Source organism: Talpa occidentalis, unplaced genomic scaffold, assembly GCF_014898055.3.
Source record: "Talpa occidentalis isolate TD23 unplaced genomic scaffold, MPIMG_talOcc4v2.1 talOcc4.11, whole genome shotgun sequence".
Lineage (NCBI taxonomy): Eukaryota > Metazoa > Chordata > Mammalia > Eulipotyphla > Talpidae > Talpa > Talpa occidentalis.
In genome coordinates, this window is record NW_023601104.1 from 12,814,987 (window position 1) to 12,835,382 (window position 20,396).

General features: G+C 42.6%; 1 protein-coding gene across 1 annotated transcript in view; it reads right to left on the reverse strand.

Annotated features, from left to right (window-relative positions):
• Positions 1 to 20,396, reverse strand: part of TP53BP1 (tumor protein p53 binding protein 1) — a 115,370-nt gene that overhangs the window by 93,771 nt on the left and 1,203 nt on the right. The window contains exons 4-6 of the mRNA XM_037502343.2: positions 19,837 to 19,921; positions 8,550 to 8,674; positions 7,314 to 7,472 (exon numbers count right to left, since the gene is read on the reverse strand). Coding sequence (XP_037358240.1) covers positions 7,314 to 7,472; positions 8,550 to 8,674; positions 19,837 to 19,921 — 369 coding nt within the window. The remainder of the gene's footprint in view (positions 1 to 7,313; positions 7,473 to 8,549; positions 8,675 to 19,836; positions 19,922 to 20,396) is intronic.

The following is a 20,396-nucleotide window of genomic DNA, read 5'->3' on the forward strand; positions in this document are numbered from 1 at the left end:
TACAAAGCCCAGGGCCCATTTCAAAGCCTGTTTTCAGTCTCTCTCACATAGTAATCTCTCTTTTTCAACTCTGCTTCCTGCTGTGCTGCATTTCCGATGAGTGTTTAAGGATTTCTGTTACATATATATTATCTAAATGTGCATGAAGGATTCTGACCCAGACCACAATGTCAGTTATCCTCTGCGCTAATACCACACATTAGCTTCTGCTCGCCTTTTCCATTTCATCTATCCACCCTAGGGCCCAAATCAAGGCACCAATACTAGTCATGTGAACACATCCTTCGGTGGCCCCTTTCCAGATACTTAGGTGCTCTACTCTACCCCTCCCCAGAGTAAATAAAAGAGCAAAATTAGCTAGGATGGCAATTTCTGAAAGAAAAGCCTAAAAAGTCAGCCTGTTTTTCACTAGAGACTTCTCTTGATAGTCAACTCTGCTCACTCCCCAGTTTCTACTGAAATAAGTACAACAAAAACAATACTGAATGTTTATTCATTCCCCCTCCCCAATTGGAAGAATTCCACATTTCCCTGCCACAACTAAATTTGAGGTGTTGACCACAAGTGATCCTGTTTTGGCATAAACAATCACCACAGGCCAAGTAGAGGTATCTGCGCAATTTCTACCAGGTTTGGAACCTAAAGAACTTGGAAAAAGACTGCATCCCTGCATAAAACACCAGATTCAGGATACCTAAGGACCCAGAACAATCTGTGTGCCCAAGTACAGAAACAGTGGAATTTTAAATATACTATTGGGTCTCCCGGATGGCGCAGGGGTTGGAACTTCACAATCACAGAACTGTGAAGATAGCTACCCACAGCCACTGCAGCATGAGGTCGATCCCCAGGCAGGGAGCTACCTACATGGTGCAGACCTCTCCTGCCTCATCTGCTGCTCCTCATGCAACAGGGTGGTCCCCAGGAAAGGGGGAGGTTCCCTGCCCCATCCAAGGGAGGGTGGAGCTGAGCAGAAGAGGAGAAGCTGCAGAAGAGACTGAGGAAGGAAGCAGGATGGAGCCAGGAGACCTGGAGGAGGCGCGTGGAGCCCAGAGACAAGTAAAGAAACTGCGCTTGTCTTTTGGTCGTGGACTGGGGTGACACAGATGTGGGTGAGACCTGTGGGGAGGTGACCATGGCAGCTTTTATCTTGATGTTGATTTTGCTCTTTTCCTTCCCGGGCTTGTCCGGTTGTTTGTGACCCTTTTCTGTGGGTCCCCCACTGGAAGATGCTTTAGACTTGTAGCAGGCTTTGGGGCCTTGTTCTGGGCCGATCCCATATGGATGGACTTTTACCCACGAGGGACGGGTAACTTTGGGTGCTTCATTTAGAAACTAGACTCTTTGCCTTTCCTGTATTGTTTCCTAGTTTTATTAAAGATCCTTCCCATTACTCTCTCATGTTTTGTGTTGATGCGGCGGATGGCCGAACCCATTTAGAATAGGCAGGTTTGGCGGGTTTGGGCTGCCCCTCTCCCTGTCCTATAACAGATTTGGCGTCCAACATGATTTAGGACAGAGCCATCCGTGGTTATGTTATAGGGCAGGGAGAGGGGCAGCCCAAGCCCCGCAAACCTGCCTATTCTAAATGGGTTCTGCCATCCGCCGCATCAACACAAAACATAGGAGACTTTAATGGGAAGGAACTTTAATAAACTAGGAACAATACAGGTAAGGCAAAGAGTCTAGTTTCTAAATGAAGCACCCAAAGTTACCCATCCCTCGTGGGTAAACTCCATCCATATGGGGTCGCACAGAGCAAGGCCCCAAAGCCTGCCACAAGTCTAAAACATCTTCCAGTGGGGACCCACAGAAAAGGGTCACAAACAACCAGACAAGCCCGGAAGGAAAAGAGCAAAATCAACATCAAGATAAAAGCTGCCATTGTCACCTCCCCACGGGTCTCACCCACATCTGTGTCACCTAGTCCACGACCAAAAGACAAGCGCAGTTTCTTCACGGTCTCTAGGCTCCATGTGCCTCCTCCAGGTCTCCTTGCTCCATCCTGCTTCCTTCCTCAGTCTCTTTCTGCCCGCTTCTCCTCTTCCTGCTCAGCTCCACCCTCCCTTGGGTGGGGCAGGGAACCTCCCCCTTTCCTGGGGACAACCCTGTTTGGTTGTCAGCCCCATGGGGAATTGGGCTTCCCTATGGCACTAGCTACCATAGCGCAAATGTGATTTTTGGTTTCTCTAGTGTGTTTGTTTCATATGTCGATTTGCTGTTGAAAAACTGGCTTGGGCTTTGTGAAGATTCTGTGTGTTTGTGTGTAATTTGTTTGTAGTGACTTGCTAAGAGATGTTAATTTGTGGAAATTTTTTCTCGTGCCGTTTTACTCAAAAGATTAGGCAGTACATTGGACCATGTGCCAGATCAAAGATGGTGTCTGAGGCCACGTGCGTGCTCTTGTAAAATTTCAGAGGTTCTTGTTGCTAGGACTTTGGAACTTTTTTTTCTTTTTTTTTGTAATCTCTGCTGTCTCATTAGCATTTCTAAAGGCAATAATGTTCCTTCAGTGGTATGTAGCTTTGTCTTTGCCTACTTCCTGCTCTTTGCCTGAGCATTTTGCCAGCCAATTGTGACGCAGTGGTGTTTAAATTAGCAAATGTATGCCTGGGTGTAAGGAAAGAGTAGCCTTAAGCAGTAACTGTAATTGCTGGTATCCTTGATGGATTCTTGGAGATAACTTGAATTTTTGCAAAGTCTGGATCAGAAAAATTAACAAGATTTGTCTGAGTCTGAAAGGATTTGCTGCTGTGAATTTTGTCTACACAATTTGTTTTGGGCATGTTTGCCATTTTGAATCCTGGATTTGTTCAATTGCTGGTGTAAGACAAGATTCTAAGTTTCTGCTTCCTACTGAGGAAGGTCTGTTATGGAAAGCACTCTTTAGGGTGCATCATGTAACTATACCCAGGTTTTCATACCTGTGTTGTTGTTGTCCCTCCCTAGTGTGGGGGAGGTGTAATTTGTGCTTAGATGTTTAATCTGCTCTTTCAGCTTCTGTCCCAGAGTGGCTAACAGAAGGAGATGACTCCTTTTAATTGAAAGTTAATTACTGATATTTTGATTTTGCTTTTTCGGGTTCTATTCCAGGAAACCCAGGAGTGCCTGCTTGGTGGCTAACAAGAGATGACTCCTTTTGCTTAAAAGTTAACTGTTACTTTTATTCTTCAGTTGCTGTACAGAATACCCCAGGATTGACTTCTAATAAAAAGTCTTCAACACTGAAAACCCTAAGGTGATAAACAAGGTCATGGAACTCTTGTGATTAATAAAACTTTTCCTTCCTATTTCCAAAGTCTTAGGTTTGCAGGATGACAACTGGAAATTTTTCTGCCAGCAACACTCCACATTTTTTTTGGACTTTGATATTTTTTTTCTGAGCCTATGGAGTAAAACTGCAGTTTACATAACATATTCTACGTGGCATAACTAAAAAAAAAAACTGTCTTGGTCTATACGTTGTATGTCTGTATGTCCTTGTGTCTAACTGTCTTGACCTCCAGTGATCGACAAATTGGTATACATGGTGCCCATAGACGTTGAAAAAAAAAAGTCTCCAGTTATGATAAAAATAAAAAAGTTATGGTTTGATTGTCAACATTGTGCTACTGAATTAAGCCGGTGCCTTCATAGAGATTGAATATTGTTGTTTCTGCTAATTTTCTGATATTTATAGCAAAGCTTCCCAGAAATCTAAATTCAAGTACAAATTTGGTAGCCTGTCATTTGACTGATGCAAGGAAATTTTGTGGAACCTCAGTAGAGCTCCTGAGACACTCCACAAAGTTTCTCCCTTTCCTCCTGGGAAGGCATTAGATGAATTTGTTCTATTTGGCTTTTACCTAATGAAGTAAACTGGAAGGGAAGCATTGTCACTTGGGAAAATGGTAAAACTTTGGTATGTACAAAAATGTTAACAGTAGTTTTCTAAAATGTGTATACAAAAAACCTCTCAGTATCTGGTATGTATGTAGATTGTCACCTTGTAATATTGTATACTTCAATTGTTTAATATCTACAGGAATTGTTTCTGAAAATATAGGGAGAAAAGTCTCAACAGATTCCTATTGATGGACCTTTTTAGAGTAAAACTTTCCTACAAAGGACTGAATAGACCTGGAAATACACCTGACATTTACAAGTTTTCTTTGTAATTTTTTCATGCATTTGTCCTGAATCCACAAAGTTTTTTTGTTTTGTTTTGTTTTTGAGTAACCAGAATCTGCAGCAAGGTTGCAATTTTTTTTCCAGCAAAGCTAACTCGTCACATTTTCTCTCCCCTTAATACCAACACAGCATACAAATAGAGGTAGTAATTTTTATCTTATCTTTTACTTATCTTAGAGTCTGTTTTTGCATAACTTCCATAGGGATTTTATCTGTTTTAACAAAAAATTGGACGCGAGTTTGATTGTGTGGCTTTGTGTGGAGTTCTTCCAGAAAGTTGAAAAAGAGCTGAACCAAGAAGAGGAGAACCTGTTTGCCTTGTTTGTAGGGTTCCAGAGACCTCCAAAGAAGGTGAGGAAGCTTGCCTCCATTGGCAGGACTGGACAACCCGGCCAACGAAAATGCCTTGGTACCCTCGAGAAGAGGAAAGCCCAGGTGGAGTCTGATGAGACCAACTTTGTACCTAAAGCCTACATCTACTGGATGCCAATGGTTCACTCTGATCCTATATGGAGTATTTCAACAAAGCCAGCTAAAAATTGCTATTAGTTATTTCTGCCCTGTGATTTTATGCAAAATAGGAAAAATGGTTTAAAAGTAGATTTAATTTGCAAACTTTTGCTATGCTGTTAAAGTTTGGGATCAAGGTTGAGAGAATTCGTTTTTGCGCATAAGTTGAACCATTTTAACATTTTTTCCCTGTGATTTTGATATATTTTCTGTCTTGTTTTAGCTAACGCTCCAATTTTTTTTTTCTTTTTGGCTGGTATAATGGACTATTTTTCAGAATGGAAAACTGTCATACTGGACATTCATAGACAATGCTGCTGACTAATTGTTGCTTCTCTTACACACATTGTAACCCTAAAAAAAGACTGTCTCCTAAGACTACACCCTGAGATCTGTGCCACCATAGATATGGTGGAATAAAAATTAAAAGGGGGATTGCAACAGGGTGGTCCCCAGGAAAGGGGGAGGTTCCCTGCCCCACCCAAGGGAGGGTGGAGCTGAGCAGGAAGAGGAGAAGCTGCAGAAGAGACTGAGGAAGGAAGCAGGATGGAGCCAGGAGACCTGGAGGAGGGAGGTGCATGGAGCCTAGAGACACGTGAAGAAACTGAGCTTGTCTTTTGGTCGTGGACTGGGTGACACAGATGTGGGTGAGACCCGTGGGGAGGTGACCATGGCAGCTTTTATCTTGATGTTGATTTTGCTCTTTTCCTTCCGTGTTTGTCTGGTAGTTTCTGATCCTTTTCTGTGGGTCCCCACTGGAAGATGCTTTAGACTTGTGGCAGGCTTTGGGGCCTTGCTCTGGGCCGATCCCATATGGATGGACTTTTACCCATGAGGGGACGGGTAACTTTGGGTGCTTCATTTAGAAACTAGACTCTTTGACTTACCTGTATTGTTTCCTAGTTTTATTAAAGTTCCTTCCCATTAAAGTCTCCTATGTTTTGTGTTGATGCGGCAGATGGCAGAACCCATTTAGAATAGGCAGGTTTCCGGGGTTTGGGCTGCCCCTCTCCCTGTCCTATAACACTCACAGCAGAGTATTTCAGTCAATCCTCCTGTTCCGTTCCCCACTTTGTCTCTGGTGAATCCTCTCACCCTCCCACACCTCTGGCCTGTACCCGAGTTCTTATATGCATAAATAAATCTTTAAAGAATAAAAATATACGGCCTCCCCTGGTGGCGCAGCGGTTGAGCACTGGGCTGCGAGGCTGCCCGCAGCCTCTGCAGCGCTGGTTCGTTCCCTGGCTGCCAGCGAGGTCCCACAAAAAAAAAAAAAAAAAAAAAAAAATTTAGTATTTACATGTCTCTTCTGAATATTAGAGGAGCTAGGAAGACCTCCCACAGAAAGAAACTCTGCAGACTAAGATCAGACAGGTGTGGCAACCAAACAGTAAGGAGTCATGCTTATTACAGCAGCAATAAAATGGCTTCCTAATAATCCTACAGATGAGGACACAGGGCCTCCCCGGTGGCACAGGGATTAAGTCTCAGAGGTATCACTGCAATGGCCTGAGTCTGATCTCTAGCCAGGGAGCTAGCCCACATATGGCACAGCGGACATCTCCCATTTCACCCACCGCTTCCCTCAGCAGTGTATTTCAATAAATCCACTTGCTGTGCTCCCCACTCTGTCTCTAGTGAATCCTCTCTCCGCCCCCCTGACAGACCACTGGCCTATACCCTAGATCGTCTACACAAAAATAGGTAAAAGCATTTGTTGGGACAAAAAAAAAAAAAAAAAAAAAAGATGAGGACACAATGAGTATTCACAAATAGTGTTTCTATTAGACCAGAAATATGCCCAGTATAAGGGGGGAAAAAAAAAAAATCAATAATTTCTAAAAACATTTCCACCTGGCAAAGTGAAATTGGTATAACCTTATAGGCAGAAATTCATAAATATTTTCCAGAAAGAATCTGGCTTACCGTGCAGGCAGGGGGCTTTTCTCCTCTACTGTATTTACATCCTTACTGGGTTGTGCTGCCACAGGGACATCTTTGTTGGGTGGTTCTGCCACTGGGATAGCTTCATTGGACTGTTCGTGTTTAACTGCTTGAAATTTTAAAAGAAACAGGAAAGAGGTATTTAAATAGAAATAACTTTAATACAGGGCCTCCCTGGTGGTGCAAGGGGTTAAGACACAACCTGAAGCTATCCGCAGCCACTGCCGCACGAGTTTGATCCCTGGCCAGCCAAGGAGCAACCAACATGGCGCAGCAGGCCTCTCCTGACTCTCCCGCTGCTCCCCTCAGCAGTGTACTTCAGTCAATCCGGCTGTTCTGTTCCCCACTCTGTCTCTGGTGAATCCTCTCACCCACCCTCCTCTCTGGCCTATACCCCAGTTTTCGTATGCATAAATAAATAAATCTTTAAAAAAAAGAACTTTAATATACAAAGAAGTCCAATTTGAAAATTTATACAGGCATCACTCCAAAAAGGAATATAACCACTTAAAAAAGTTCAACTTGCAAGCCATCAACTGGCTATTTACCAGATAGCTGTGCAACCTTTCTATATCAGCTAACGTTATATTAACTTACATAGTTATAAAATAAATTGAAAAATAACTAGCTCTAATATGGGAGAAAAATGCTTTTAAACAACCCCAAATGCCACAAAACATGTTTCATACCAATATTAGCATCCACATCAGATAGTCTGGTATAACCAGAGTTTGTGGTTACTGACTGTAGACGCTCTTTGTTCACTTCATATGGCACAGCATGTTCTTCAATATCCTGGCTCTGGGAAAGCTCCAGAACTCCAAAGCCCAACTGTGATGAGGCAGGATCTAGGAACAAACTCTCAAGAAATTAGATGTGTTATCCCACATTATACACTGTACAAGCAACTGTCCTTAGCAAAAAAGGGTCATGTTCAGTCCTTCACTTCAAAATATTTCCTGCCCCTCAAAATTTTTCAAAATACAATCAAGAATAAGAGAACTGAGGGCCTCCCTGGTGGCACAGAGGTTAAAGTCTCAGCACTATCAAGCTATCCCTGGCCAGGGAGCTGACCCACATGGCACAGCAGACATCTCCTGTCTCACCTGCTGCTCCCCTCAGCAGTGTATTTCAGTAGATCTGCCTTTTCTGCTCCCCACTCTGTCTCTAGTGAATCCTCTCACTGTCCGTCTCTCCCCACCCCCGCACCTCTGGCTGTATCCCAGTTCTTGTATGAATAAATAAATTTAAAAAAAAAAAGTGTAATGGGGCCTCCCTGGTGGTGCAAGGGGTTAAGACACAACTTGGGAGGCTTTCCGCAGCCGCTGCAGCACCAGTTCAACCCCCAGCCAGGGAGCAACCCACATGGCACAGCAGACCTCTCCTGACTCGCCCGCTGCTCCCCCCAGCAGTGTATTTCAGTCATCTGCCTTTCTGTTCCCCACTCTATCTCTGGTGAATCCTCTCACCCCATGCACCTCTGGCCTGTACCCCAGCTCTTGTATGCATAAATAAATAAATCTTTAAAAAAAAAAAGTGTAATGAAGGAAAACACTTTCATACTATTAAAATCTTACAAGCATCGAATATTAATGAACTATGTCTACTTTCTGAAGATATAAACAGCAGCAATTCAGACTTCTTCCAACCACAAAATATATATGCCCAAAATATTTTAAACACAAATGAACATGAAAGGAATGTAAGTCAATATGTAGAAAAGGGACTATCCAATTAGCTACAGGTTCCTGAACACCAAATTAGGTATAATAGCTTAAGACCACTAGCAAATTTCTTAATGACTACTCTCAATTTCATCATAAGAAGTCTATGATCTAATAAAAAGGAAACATTTAAGTATCTGCATGCTCCTAGTGAAGAGACTGTTAACACAATCTACTATACTGAAAAAGGCATAAGACTACCTTCAGCACCAAGGGAATGTGTGGTATCATCTGGAATATCTTCTTCCTTTTCCTCTCTTTCTTCTATCTCTTCTTCCTTCTCTTCCCGAGCAGAAGGAACAGGTTGCACTGACATTCCCAGAACACTATACAATAGAAAGACATCATCATGTATTTCCAGACAAATTGGATATTTCCTTTGATTTTATGGTTACTCCCCACATACAATCGCATCTTCAGCAAATTTGAGAGAGGTGACCCACATGGCGCAGCAGACCTCTCCTGTCGCTCCCACTGTTCCCCTCAGCAGTGTATTTCGGTTGTTTGCCTGTTCTGCTCCTTTGGTGAATCTTATCACCCTTCGCGCCTCTGGCCTGTACCCCAGCTCTTGTATAAAAATAAACAAATTTTTTAAATAAAGTAATTAGATTTAAAAATAAAAATAAAAACACACCCAGTAATCCCAGTAATTTTAACTGTAAGAATTTGAAATGTGGGGAGATCCTTGTAAAAACATCTCAAAATTTACTGTTACTAAAAAACAACCTATAAGCCTGGTCTTAGGTTACTGATTAAGTAATTCCTTAAAATGGAATATTATGCAGTCAGTAAAAATGTTTTAAATAACCAAGGCTAGTGCATAAACTTGGAATTGATCCTGGATTAAAAAAAGTCTCCTCTTCACAGGGAAATATGAACTCTATTATTAATATTATGTAATTAATATTTTCCAGGTGTGATAAATGGTATTATGATTACATAGAATTTTTAGGGACTGAAGGATAAGGTATTTAAAGCAAACTATAATGTCTGCAACTTACCTTCAACATGGTCCAGAAGTTCAAAAAAACATAAAACACACACACAACAAACACATACTATTCTTTCATCTCAAACTTTTAAAATAAAAAACTCGAAGAAAATGTCATTAAGGGAGTTTGATCATCATGGAAAAAATGCTCATGTTGTTCAGGAAAAAAGCTAGCAACACATAAACTTTTTTTTTTTTTTTAAAGATTTTTTTTTTTTATAGAGGCATGTTTTATTTATTTATTTGTTTGTTTGTTTTGTTTATACAAGCACTGGGTACAGTCAGAAGCGCGGGAGGGTGAGAGGATTCACCAGGGCCAGAGCGGGGAGCAGAGCAGGCAGAAGGACCCAAGTACACTGCTGAGGGGAGCAGTGGGCGGCAGGAGAGGTCCGCGCGCCATGTGGGACCCTCCTCTGGTGGCCAGGGAGCAGCCGGGGATTGAACGCGCTGCAGAGGCTGCGGGCAGCGTCGCAACCCAGCGCTCAACTGCTGCGCCATCGGGGAGGCCCCTAAACTTTTTTTTTTAAAAAAAAAGATTTTTTATACAAAAACTGGGGTAAAGGCCAGATGCGCGGGAGGGTGAGAGGATTCACCAGAGACAGAGCGGGGAGCAGGACAGGCAGACTGACAAAGTAACACTGCTGAGGGGAGCAGCGGGCGCGACAGGAGAGGTCTGCTGCACCATGTGGGACCCTTGCTGGCCAGCCAGGATCAAACCGGCGCTGCAGAAGCTATGGACAGCTTCACAGCACAGCGCTCAACCGCCAGCGCCACCAGGGGAAGCCCAAATACATAAACTTTTACTTTCCACATGTCAACTATGTAAATCAAATGTAAAAAATAAAGGTGGGGGGAAATATGTCAAAATGCTTATAGCAATTAGCCTCTGGTGGCAGAATTAGAGATGACATTTTTTGCTTCCTTTTGTAATTTACTATACATTTAATATTTCACACACAGAGCATAAAGCATAATTTAAATTAGCATAAAAGGGGTGAAAACATTAATTTGCAAAGATAGGGACCATGACCCAAAGAAAAGTAAAAGGACTAAGTACATATTTTCACAAAAATAAAATAGGATATACCTATACAACGAGAGAAATATAGGGAAATAGGGAAACAAAGTACAAAAGCAAATACGACAAAAAGTAATAAAATAGCACAAACCACACACTTTGGCACTTCCTTAGTCTCTTTTGGTAGTTTTCCTTCATGTCCCTATCCTCTCAATGCCGACAGACTCAGTGAGATCTTGAAGAACCTGTTCACCAGCTACACTCACATCCAGAATCTTTTTGAATATCATCCATATGGCCTACTACTTCGCAATTTAATTCAAATTCCCTTGAGTTGCAGACTTAGTTAACTGCCTTCAACTAGCTATTGAAAAGGCAGCTTAACTTTAACACATCTAAACTTTCCTTCCCCTTCAGCCTTCTCTATCTCCATTAACAGAACATTCCATTCTTCTAGGGTTCAGACCAGAAATGTGGAATCATTGTTACGTCCTTTTCTCTCACACTCCACATCCATTCAAACTCTGAATTCTATTTTCAAAAACTCCAGAATCTTACCAGTCCTCACCCACTTCTACTCTAGTCCAGCCACTGTCATATTTTGCCTCAATTATTTCGAGAGTCTTCTAGTCAGTCTTCCTGACTCTGCCTGTGCTTCCCCTTCAGTCTATTCATTAATTAAAATTTCTTTTATTTTTCCAAGCTTTATCGAAGTATAACCTACAAATATTGTATACCCTCCTGTCTACTCTTGATTCAGCAATCACAATGATCCTATTAAAACCTAAGTCAGTATTTGATTTTTTTTGTTTCAAAAATAAAAGGAATGGTTTTCTTGATTCCTTCTTCAGATTTATTGTATTAAAAAAACTAGCAACAACAAATGTTGGTGAGGATGTAGAGAGAAAGGAACTCTCCTGCACTGCAAACTGGTGGGAGTGCAAACTGGTCCAACCACTATGGAGAGCTGTGTGGAGATTTCTGGACCTACTAAACATAGAGCTTCCATATGATCCAGCAATTCCACGCCTAGGTATTTACCCAAAGGACACAGAAACATCAATTCCAAAGAGCACCTGCACCCCTATGTTTATAGCAGCACTGTTTACAATAGCTAAGCCTTGGAAACAACCCAAATGCCCAAAAATAGATGACTGGATCAAGAAGATGTGGTCCATTTACACCATGGAGTATTACTCAGCATTCAAAAAAGATAAACACATGCAATTTGCAGCAACCTGGATGGAGGTGGATGGAGGTGGAAGGGATCATGCTCAGCAAAACAAGCCAGAAAGAAAACGAAAAATACCGGATGGTCTCACTCATAACAGGAATTTAGAAAACCTAAATAAGGGACCAGGAAAAAGAATAACTATAAAAAAGAAAAAAATCAAAATCAACAAACAGCTATGAACCAGAGACACACTTTGGGGGGGCAGGTGGGGAAAGGCGGGATGGGGGTCAAAATCAGGGGGTTGCAATTGTATGGGGAATATAAAAATAAAATAGAAAAGATTCTATGTTTTTCCTCAAATATGGCTCATTATGATAAATTAGCAAAAGAAGATATCTTACAAATAATCGCATAAAAATCCAGTGAAAATAAATAAATAAAACCTAAGTCAGGGCCTCCACTGGTGGCGCAGGCAGTTGAGCGCTGCACTGTGAAGCTGTCCGCAGCCTCTGCAGTGCTGGTTGGATCCCCACCTGCCGCAGAGATGCCCACATGGCGAGCAGACCGCTCCTGTCTCACCTGCTGCTCCCCTCAGCAGTCTATTTCGTCAGTCTGCCTGTTCTGTTCCCCGCTCTGTCTCTGGTGAATCCTCTCACCCTCCCGTGCATCTGGCCTGTACCCCAGTTCTTGTATAAATAAATCTTTGGAAAAAATAAATAAATAAAACCTAAGTCAGGGGCTTCCCTGGTGGTGCAAGGGGTTAAGACACAACCCATGAGGCGATCCTCAGTCACTGCAGCACGAGTTTGATCTCCGGCCAGGAAGATACCCACATGGCGCAGCGAACCTTTCCTGACTCGCCAACTGCTCCCCTCAGCAGTGTATTTTAGTAGATCTACCTGTTCTACTTCCCACTCCGTCTCTGGTGAATCTTCTCACCTCCCACACCGCTGGCCTGTACCCCAGTTCTTGTATTCATAAATAAATCTTTTAAAAACAAAAACAAACAAAAAATACCCTGTCAGATCATGTCATTCTTCTGCTCAAAATGATTGAAGACCTTCCTATCTCACAAAGAATACAGCCAAATTCTTCACAGTGATACATGAGGACTTACACGTTGGTCTCCCCTTTCCTTTTGGCTCTTCTCTCTCTCTTCCTCTCAATTACTCTACTGAAGCCACAATAACCTTGCCATTTCTCAAATGCTCCAGGCACACTCATGCCTTGTACTTGCCATTCTTTATGCATGAACTGCATTTATCCCAAGTAATAGCACAGATCCCTTACTCAAGATTTTTAATCAAATATATTGTTCAAGCATTTTCTTTATCACCCTATCTAAATACACAACTCCTTCCTATTCCCTTCTCTGCTTCATTTTTCTCTTTAGCCCCCCTCATCAGTGTCTAACATGCTATACAGTTTACTTATTTATCATGTATTGCTATGTTCCATGCAAAAATGTAAGCAGCATTAAAGTTTAGGAATTTTGGGCCTCCCCGGTGGCGCAGCGGGTTGAGCGCAGCACTGTGAAGCTGTCCGCAGCCTCTGCAGCACGATTTCAATTCCTGGCAGGCCAGGGAGAAACCCACATGGCAAGACAGATCTCTCCTGCCTCGCCGGCTGCTCCCCTCAGCAGTGTCTTTGGTCCGTCTGCCTGTTCTGCTCCCCACTCTGTCACTGGTGAATCCTCTCACCTTCCTGCACCTCTGGTCTGTACCCCAGTTCTTATATAAATAAATCTTTAAGGGCCTCCCCGGTGGCTCAGCGGTTGAGAGCTGGGTTGCGAAGCTGCCCGCGGCCTCTGTGGCGCCGGTTAGATCCCCGGCTACTCCCCGGCCACTGGAGGAGGGTCCCACGTGGCGTGCAGACCTCTCCTGCCGCCCGCTGCTCCCCTCAGCAGTGTACTTCGGTCCTTCTGCCTGCTCTGCTCCCAGCTCTGGCTCTGGTGAATTCTCTCACCCTCCCGTGCTTCTGACTGTACCCAGTGCATGTATAAACAAACAAACAAACAAACAAAAACAAACATGCCTCTATAAAAAAAATAAAAAAAAATAAATCTTTTTAAAAAAAAAGTTAAAAAAAAATTTAACGGGGTTCCCTGGTGGCAAAAGGGTTAAGATGCAATCTATGAAGCAATCCGCAACCACTGCAGCACAGAGTTCGATTCCCAGCCAGCCAGGGAGCAACCCACATGGCTTAGCAGACCTCTCCTGACTCGCCCGCTGCCCCCCTCAGCAGTGTATTTCAATACATCTGCCTGTTCTGTTCCCCGCTCTGTCTCTGGTGAATCCGCTCATCTCCCACACTTTTTCTGACCTGGCCTGTACCCCAGCTCTTGTATGCATAAATAAATAAATCTTTTAAAAAAAATTAAAAAGAAAGTTTAGGAATTTTATCTCTCCTGATAACTTTGTATCCCCAAAATTCAACAGTAGTTAACATACAGGAAATAACAGATATTTATATAATGATTACGTGAATCAGAAGAGATTTGAAATACATCTGATTCTAGGCCAAAAAACATGCTGATGTTTAAATTTTCTTCACTTTCTAAAGCTAGTAGAAAAAGAAAACAAAGCATCACATATATTATTTAGAAGTACAGAAGCAGCCAATGAAAGAACTAAATTATCATCAAAAATGAGAAGAGTATTGATACAAGTTAAATGTTCATCTTTTATTATGGAACTCAACTGTCTTAATGTGATAAAATGAAAAATGGTAGTATAATTGAATTACTTAGCTTTACAACAGTATTAACAGTTAGAGGAAGGGACCTCCCTGATGGTGCAAAGGGTTAAGTCTCAGCACAATGAAGCTATCAGCAGCCACTGCAGCATGAGTTCAATCCTAGGACAGGGAGCTACACACATGGAGCAGCAGACCTCTCCTGTCTCACCTGCTGCTCCCCTCAGCAGTGTATTTCAGCAGATCTGCCTGTTCTGCTCCCCACTCTGTCTCACATTAATTTTCTCACACGGCACCACCCCATCGCACTTCTGGCCAGCTCTTGTAAGCATAAATAAAATAAATCTTTAATAAAAAAAGTTTGAGGGAGATAAACTCACAAAGTAGAAACACAAACAGGGTTGGCTCTGTGAGAAGGGACCAAGAATGTGAAAAGACTTTCATTATAAACTATTTTTAAAATAAACTATGTATTTGTATAAACCTGTTAAAAATATTTAACAAATCTCATCAAAATTAAAAACCTGCTCTGTAAAATTCTGAAGATGAAAAGACAAGCTACTGAGTAGGAAAAAATATTAGCAAACCACATATCCTACAAAGGACTAATATCTAGCTTATATAATGAAGTCTCAAAACACAAAAAACAATTAGAAAATGGACAAGAAGTGAAACAGACATTTCCTTGAAGAGGATATATAGATAAAAAAGAAGCCCATTAAAAGATGTCCAGCATCCTTAGGGAAATACAAATTAAAATCATAATAGAGATATCACTACACACTTACCAGGATGGCTAAAATTAAAAACAGTGACACCACCAAATGCTGGTGAAAACAGAAATTGGATCTCTTGTATAGAGCTGGAGGGACTGTAAAATGATACAGCCACTCAAAAATAAAGTTTTGCAATTTCATAAAATCCTAAACACGCAACTACCATGTGACCTAGCACATGGACCTACATGGACCTACATGGACCTACCATGTCCACTTTGACCATTTATGCTAGAAATAAGGAAACTTATGTTCACACAAAAACCTGCGACACAAATATTCATAGCAACTTATTTATAATAGTCAAAAACAAGAATCAACCCAGATTTCTTTGCCGTGTAAACAGTTAAACTATGTTACATTCATACCATGAAATGCTATTCAGCAATAAAAAGGGACAAATTATTGGTACATGCAACAACTCAGACCTCCTGAGAGTTATGCTGATTGAAAAAAGTCAATCTCAGGCCTCCCCTGGTGGCGCAGCAGTTGAGCGCTGAGTTGAGAGGCTGCCCGCAGCCTCTGCAGCGCCAGTTCAATCCACGGCCACCGGCGAGGGTCCCACAAAAAAAAAAAAAAAAAAAAAAAAAAAGAAAAGAAAAAAGTCAATCTCAGTCCATTTTCTAATTGTTTTTTGTGTTTTGAGACTTCTTTATATAATCTAGATATTAGTCCTTTGTAGAATATATGGTTTGCTTATATTTTTTCCTACTCAGTAGCTTTTCTTTTCATACATATTGTATGAGCCCATTTATATATTTTGAAATGACAAAATTTTGTGAATGAAATGAAGTTCTAATCAGTGGTGGCCATGGGTTCAGGTGCTGGAGAGGGAGGCAAGTATAGTTATAAAATGGCAACACTAGGAATCCTTGTGGAGCTGGAACTGTTCACTACCTTGTCTTGACTACAGTGGTAGTGTAATAGTGGATACAAACCCAACAGATGATTCAACTTTATAAAGGCACACCCAAAACTGAGAAAGTCTGAGTAAGTTCAGTAGATTTTATCAACATGAACACCTGCTAGTGACAATATACTACATAGTATTAATTTTGCAAAATGTTATCATTGGCGGGGGGCCTCCCTGGTGGCACATGGGGTTAAGACACAGCACTATGAAGCCATCCGCAGCCACTATAGCTTGAGTTCGATCCCTGGCCAGGGAGCTACCCACACGGCACAGCAGACTTCTCCTGCCTTGCCCGTTTTTCCCCTCAGCAGTATATTTCAGTCAGTCTGCCTGTTCTGTTCCCCACTGTCTCTGGTGAATCCTCCCACCCCCCACACCTCTGGCCTGTACCCCAGTTCTTGTATGCATAAATAAATCTTTAATTAAAAAAAGTTACCATGGGGGGAACTGGCAATGTTAGGGAAAAGCGGGTCCCAAGCAAATTTTATACAGGCTTTGTGGACTCCACCCCCACCCCAGGTCAAAGCCAAAGACACTGGGAACTCCAAATCCCATCACAGCCAAAGGGGAAGGTGGCTGGGACCTGAGGGTGGGTTAAGCAGCCGGTGGATACAAAGGCAGACACGTGATGCTTGGGGGCTCTCATTTTGGGCTCTGGGCCAGCGCGGAGCCTCCGGCCAGCTCTGGAGTGACTTTGGGTTTCCAGTCCGGATCGGTAGGACGCATTAAAGACTTTATTCCCTATTTTCTCCCTGAGTTGTACATTTTCCTTATTTCCTTTCCTCTGTAAATAAACCTTTATAACCCCTTTGTGTTGTGTCTGTAGTAGAGTATCATAAGTCCTTAAAGCGCGCGGGTGAGGACCACAGCCAGGAACCCGTTTTAATATCGGGGTTGCTCTATAACAGCATTGTATAAAGGAAATCCCTGTTTTCATTCCTTTTTTTTTATAGAGGCATTTTTTATTTGTTTGTTGTTTTGTTTATACATCACTGGTACAGTCAGAAGCACGGAGGGTGAGAGAATTCACCAGAGCTAGAGCGGGGAGCAGAGCAGGCAGAAGGACCGAAGTACACTGCTGAGGGGAGCAGCAGGTGGCAGGAGAGGTCTGCGCGCCATGTGGGACCCTCCTCCAGTGGCCGGGGAGCAGCCAGGGATCTAACCTGCGCTGCAGAGGCTGCGGGGCAGCTTCGCAACCCAGCGCTCAACCGCTGCGCCACCAGGGAGGCCCCCTGTTTCATTCTTAAAACTGTATGTAACACTACAATCATCTTAATTTTTTTAAAACGTTTATTAGGGAAATAAAATATCTGTATTTCTCCAGAAGTATAATTAGATTGCCCATGTTCAGGATCATCAGCTTACATCATAGAAACTAGACAAGAGGAAATTTTTTTTTTAATTTTATGACAAAACTCACAAGCAGTTTTTATCAAAATATCTGCAATAATGAATTAAGATACCATAAAGAGATCAATTTTCACATGTTCTGAGGAGCTTTCATTGTTTTAGAACCAATCCCAAATTCTTGTATTTCACAGTCTCTGCACATGTAGTTCCTGAAAGGTCCATGCAGGAAGCCAGAATGCAGGAGCCAACCAGGAAGCCCACCTGGGGGGCAGGAACGCGGATACCTGCCTGGAGGATTCAGGCAATGAGCCTCCCCCCTCCCCCTACGAGTCTCCTCTCAGACAAAGAACCTCTACCTGCCCTACAAACTTTTCCCGCTGTACGAGCCCAACTACCCACCTGACCTCTCCTCGCCCTATAAAACCCTGCTTCCCCCTAACAACGTGCGCGACTCCACTGATCCCCGCCTTGGGTCTGTGAGGTCCGCCCGGGGTGCAATAAACTTTCTCTCCCTTTGAGAAATTTAGCCTGGCTCTCCTTTCTTTACCGCGCCGAACCTTTCAGTTCCCTATCTGGAAAGTTCCACATGCCTGCCACACTTCTCCCCAGCCCTTCAACTACACCTAGCAGATTACTGTTTAGGTCACATTCCTCATTGAAGTTTTCCCCATCCCTCAGATTAGGCTATAAATTCAATTAATATTCCTCCTTTGCAATGATCACATTTATAACTGAATAGCTATTTATGTAATGATTTAGGGTATCTCCTATTAAATTATAAGCTCCATGATGGCAAAACTCCTTTAAAGCACATGCCTCAGAATGCAACTTTATTGAAGGTAAGCATTCAAGTTTGCTTTTGTTTTGTTTTGTTTTTTTTTAATGAGAAAGAGCAACACATTGAAGTAAAACAATAAAAGTAGTAGCAAGCTACTTTCTGAAACAACACTGCCTTATTAGTAAGTACTAGGGACAAGCATACTTCCTGTCCCCACTAGTTCAAACCAGAGTAACAAAAACATAATTAAGCCTGGCATATGTGGCTAAAGAGGTATCATAAACTTGAATGCCTGTTAGAAAGCAAATCAAAGTAACATAAATGAAGGTGCTAGGGTTAAGAAAAATGGCACAGCACTATTGTTAGGGGGAAAAGGATGTCCCAAAGCAAATTCCATATAGGCTTTGTGGACTCCACCCCCACCCCAGGTCAAAGCCAAAGACACTGGGAACTCCAAATCCCATCACCACCAAAGGAAAGGTGGCTGGGACCTGAGGGTGGGGTTAAGCAGCCAGGTGGATACAAAAGGCAGACACGTGGGCTTTGGGGCTCTCTCCATTTTTGGGCTCTTGGCCAGCAGCAGCGTCCCGTCAGCTCTGAGAGCGACTTTGGGTTTCCAGGTCGTCGGATCGGGTAGGACGCATTAAAGGCTTTATTTCCCTATTTTCTCCCTGAGTTGTACATTTTCCTTATTTCCTTTTCTCTTGTAAATAAACCTTTTATTAACCCTTTTGCATGTGTCTGTAGTAGAGTATTCATAAGTCCCTTTAAAGCGTGCGGGTGAGGACCCACAGCCAGGAACCCGTTTAATATCGGGGTTGCTCTATAACACTATGATAAAAGAAAACTTTGAGGGGCCTCCCTGGTGGCGCAAGGGGTTAAGAAGCAACCTATGGAGCAATTCGCAGCCACTGCAACACAAGTTCGATCCCCAGCCAGGAAGCCATCCACATGGCGCAGCAAACCTCTCCTGACTTGCCCGCTACTCCCCTCAGCAGTGTATTTCAGTCAATCTGCCATTCTGTTCCCCACTGTCTCTGGTGAATCAGAGTCTTACTCCCCACACCTCTGGCCTGTACCCCAGTTCTTGTATGCATAAATAAATAAATCTTTTAAAAAAAGAAAACTATGATTCAGTGTCCAAGTAGCATAGTAAGTTGTAGGTACTACGACAAACCATAGCACTCAGGCCCCAGGTGAAAGTTGCATGCTACTCACAGCTCCACTCAACTGCTGCCAATCAAGCGTAGTGAAGCCAGAAACCAAAACCCAAATTTTATGCCTCTTTAGCATTCTGTCAATCAATTCAAATAGTTTACAACCTTGTGTGGGCCAAATAGAACCAACCTGCAGGCCAAATAAGCCCACCAATTTGCAAATTATTCAAAAGCACCCAATGAATGATCTGGGAGAAAAAAAAAAATTAAGTGGAAACAGTGTAAAATAACATACAAAAACAAAAAGCATTTATTTCTGAGATAAAACCAGTCTTGCACCACCTCAAACTAACATTCCCCGACTACCTTCCTTTTATATTCCACCACCCCAAGACTCCTTAAGTTATCTATGTTCTCTTTTGACCTTAGGAGAATTTGGGCAGAATACTGAGAGGCTATGATTAGTGAAAAACAGGAAGCACTTGTCTTGCACAGCACTGTACAATACTAAATAAAAAAATCCTCAGGTCCCACTCCTAACTACAAAAAAAAGATTTAATCCTTTTACCATCACAACAGATACATATAAAAAGAACTGGTTGATCAATAAGTTAAATTCCTTCAAATATTCGGATACCTGCTTGTCCTGTTTGGCCGAGGTAACTGTTCAATGACCTGACTCATGGAGCCACATGTGTCCAAATGAGAAGAATCCATAGGGTCTTAAAAAGGAAAAAAAAACCCTGGTATTAGCACAAAAAGCATGCCCACCAAACTTAATTACAAATTCAAGAACACAGACAATACCAATCTAATCAACTGCATTAGCACATGAACCTTTTGGGTGCCAATTATGAACCAGATTTTTTTTTTTTTTTTTAAACTTCAGCACTCAGTGCTCTTTTTTTTTTTATTTATTTATTTATTTATACAAGCACTGGTACAGTCAGAAGCGCGGGAGGGTGAGAATTCACCAGAGCCAGAGCAGGAGCAGAACAGGCAGAAGGAGCGAAGTACACTGCTGAGGGAGCAGGGGCGGCAGGAGAGGCCTGCGCGCCATGTGGGACCCTCCTCCAGTGGCCGGGGAGCAGCAGGGGATTGAACCAGCTGCGACAGCTTCGCAACCCAGCGCTCAACCGCTGCGCCACCGGGGAGGCCCTATGAACCAGATATTATGCTATTACTTCCTACCTTCAC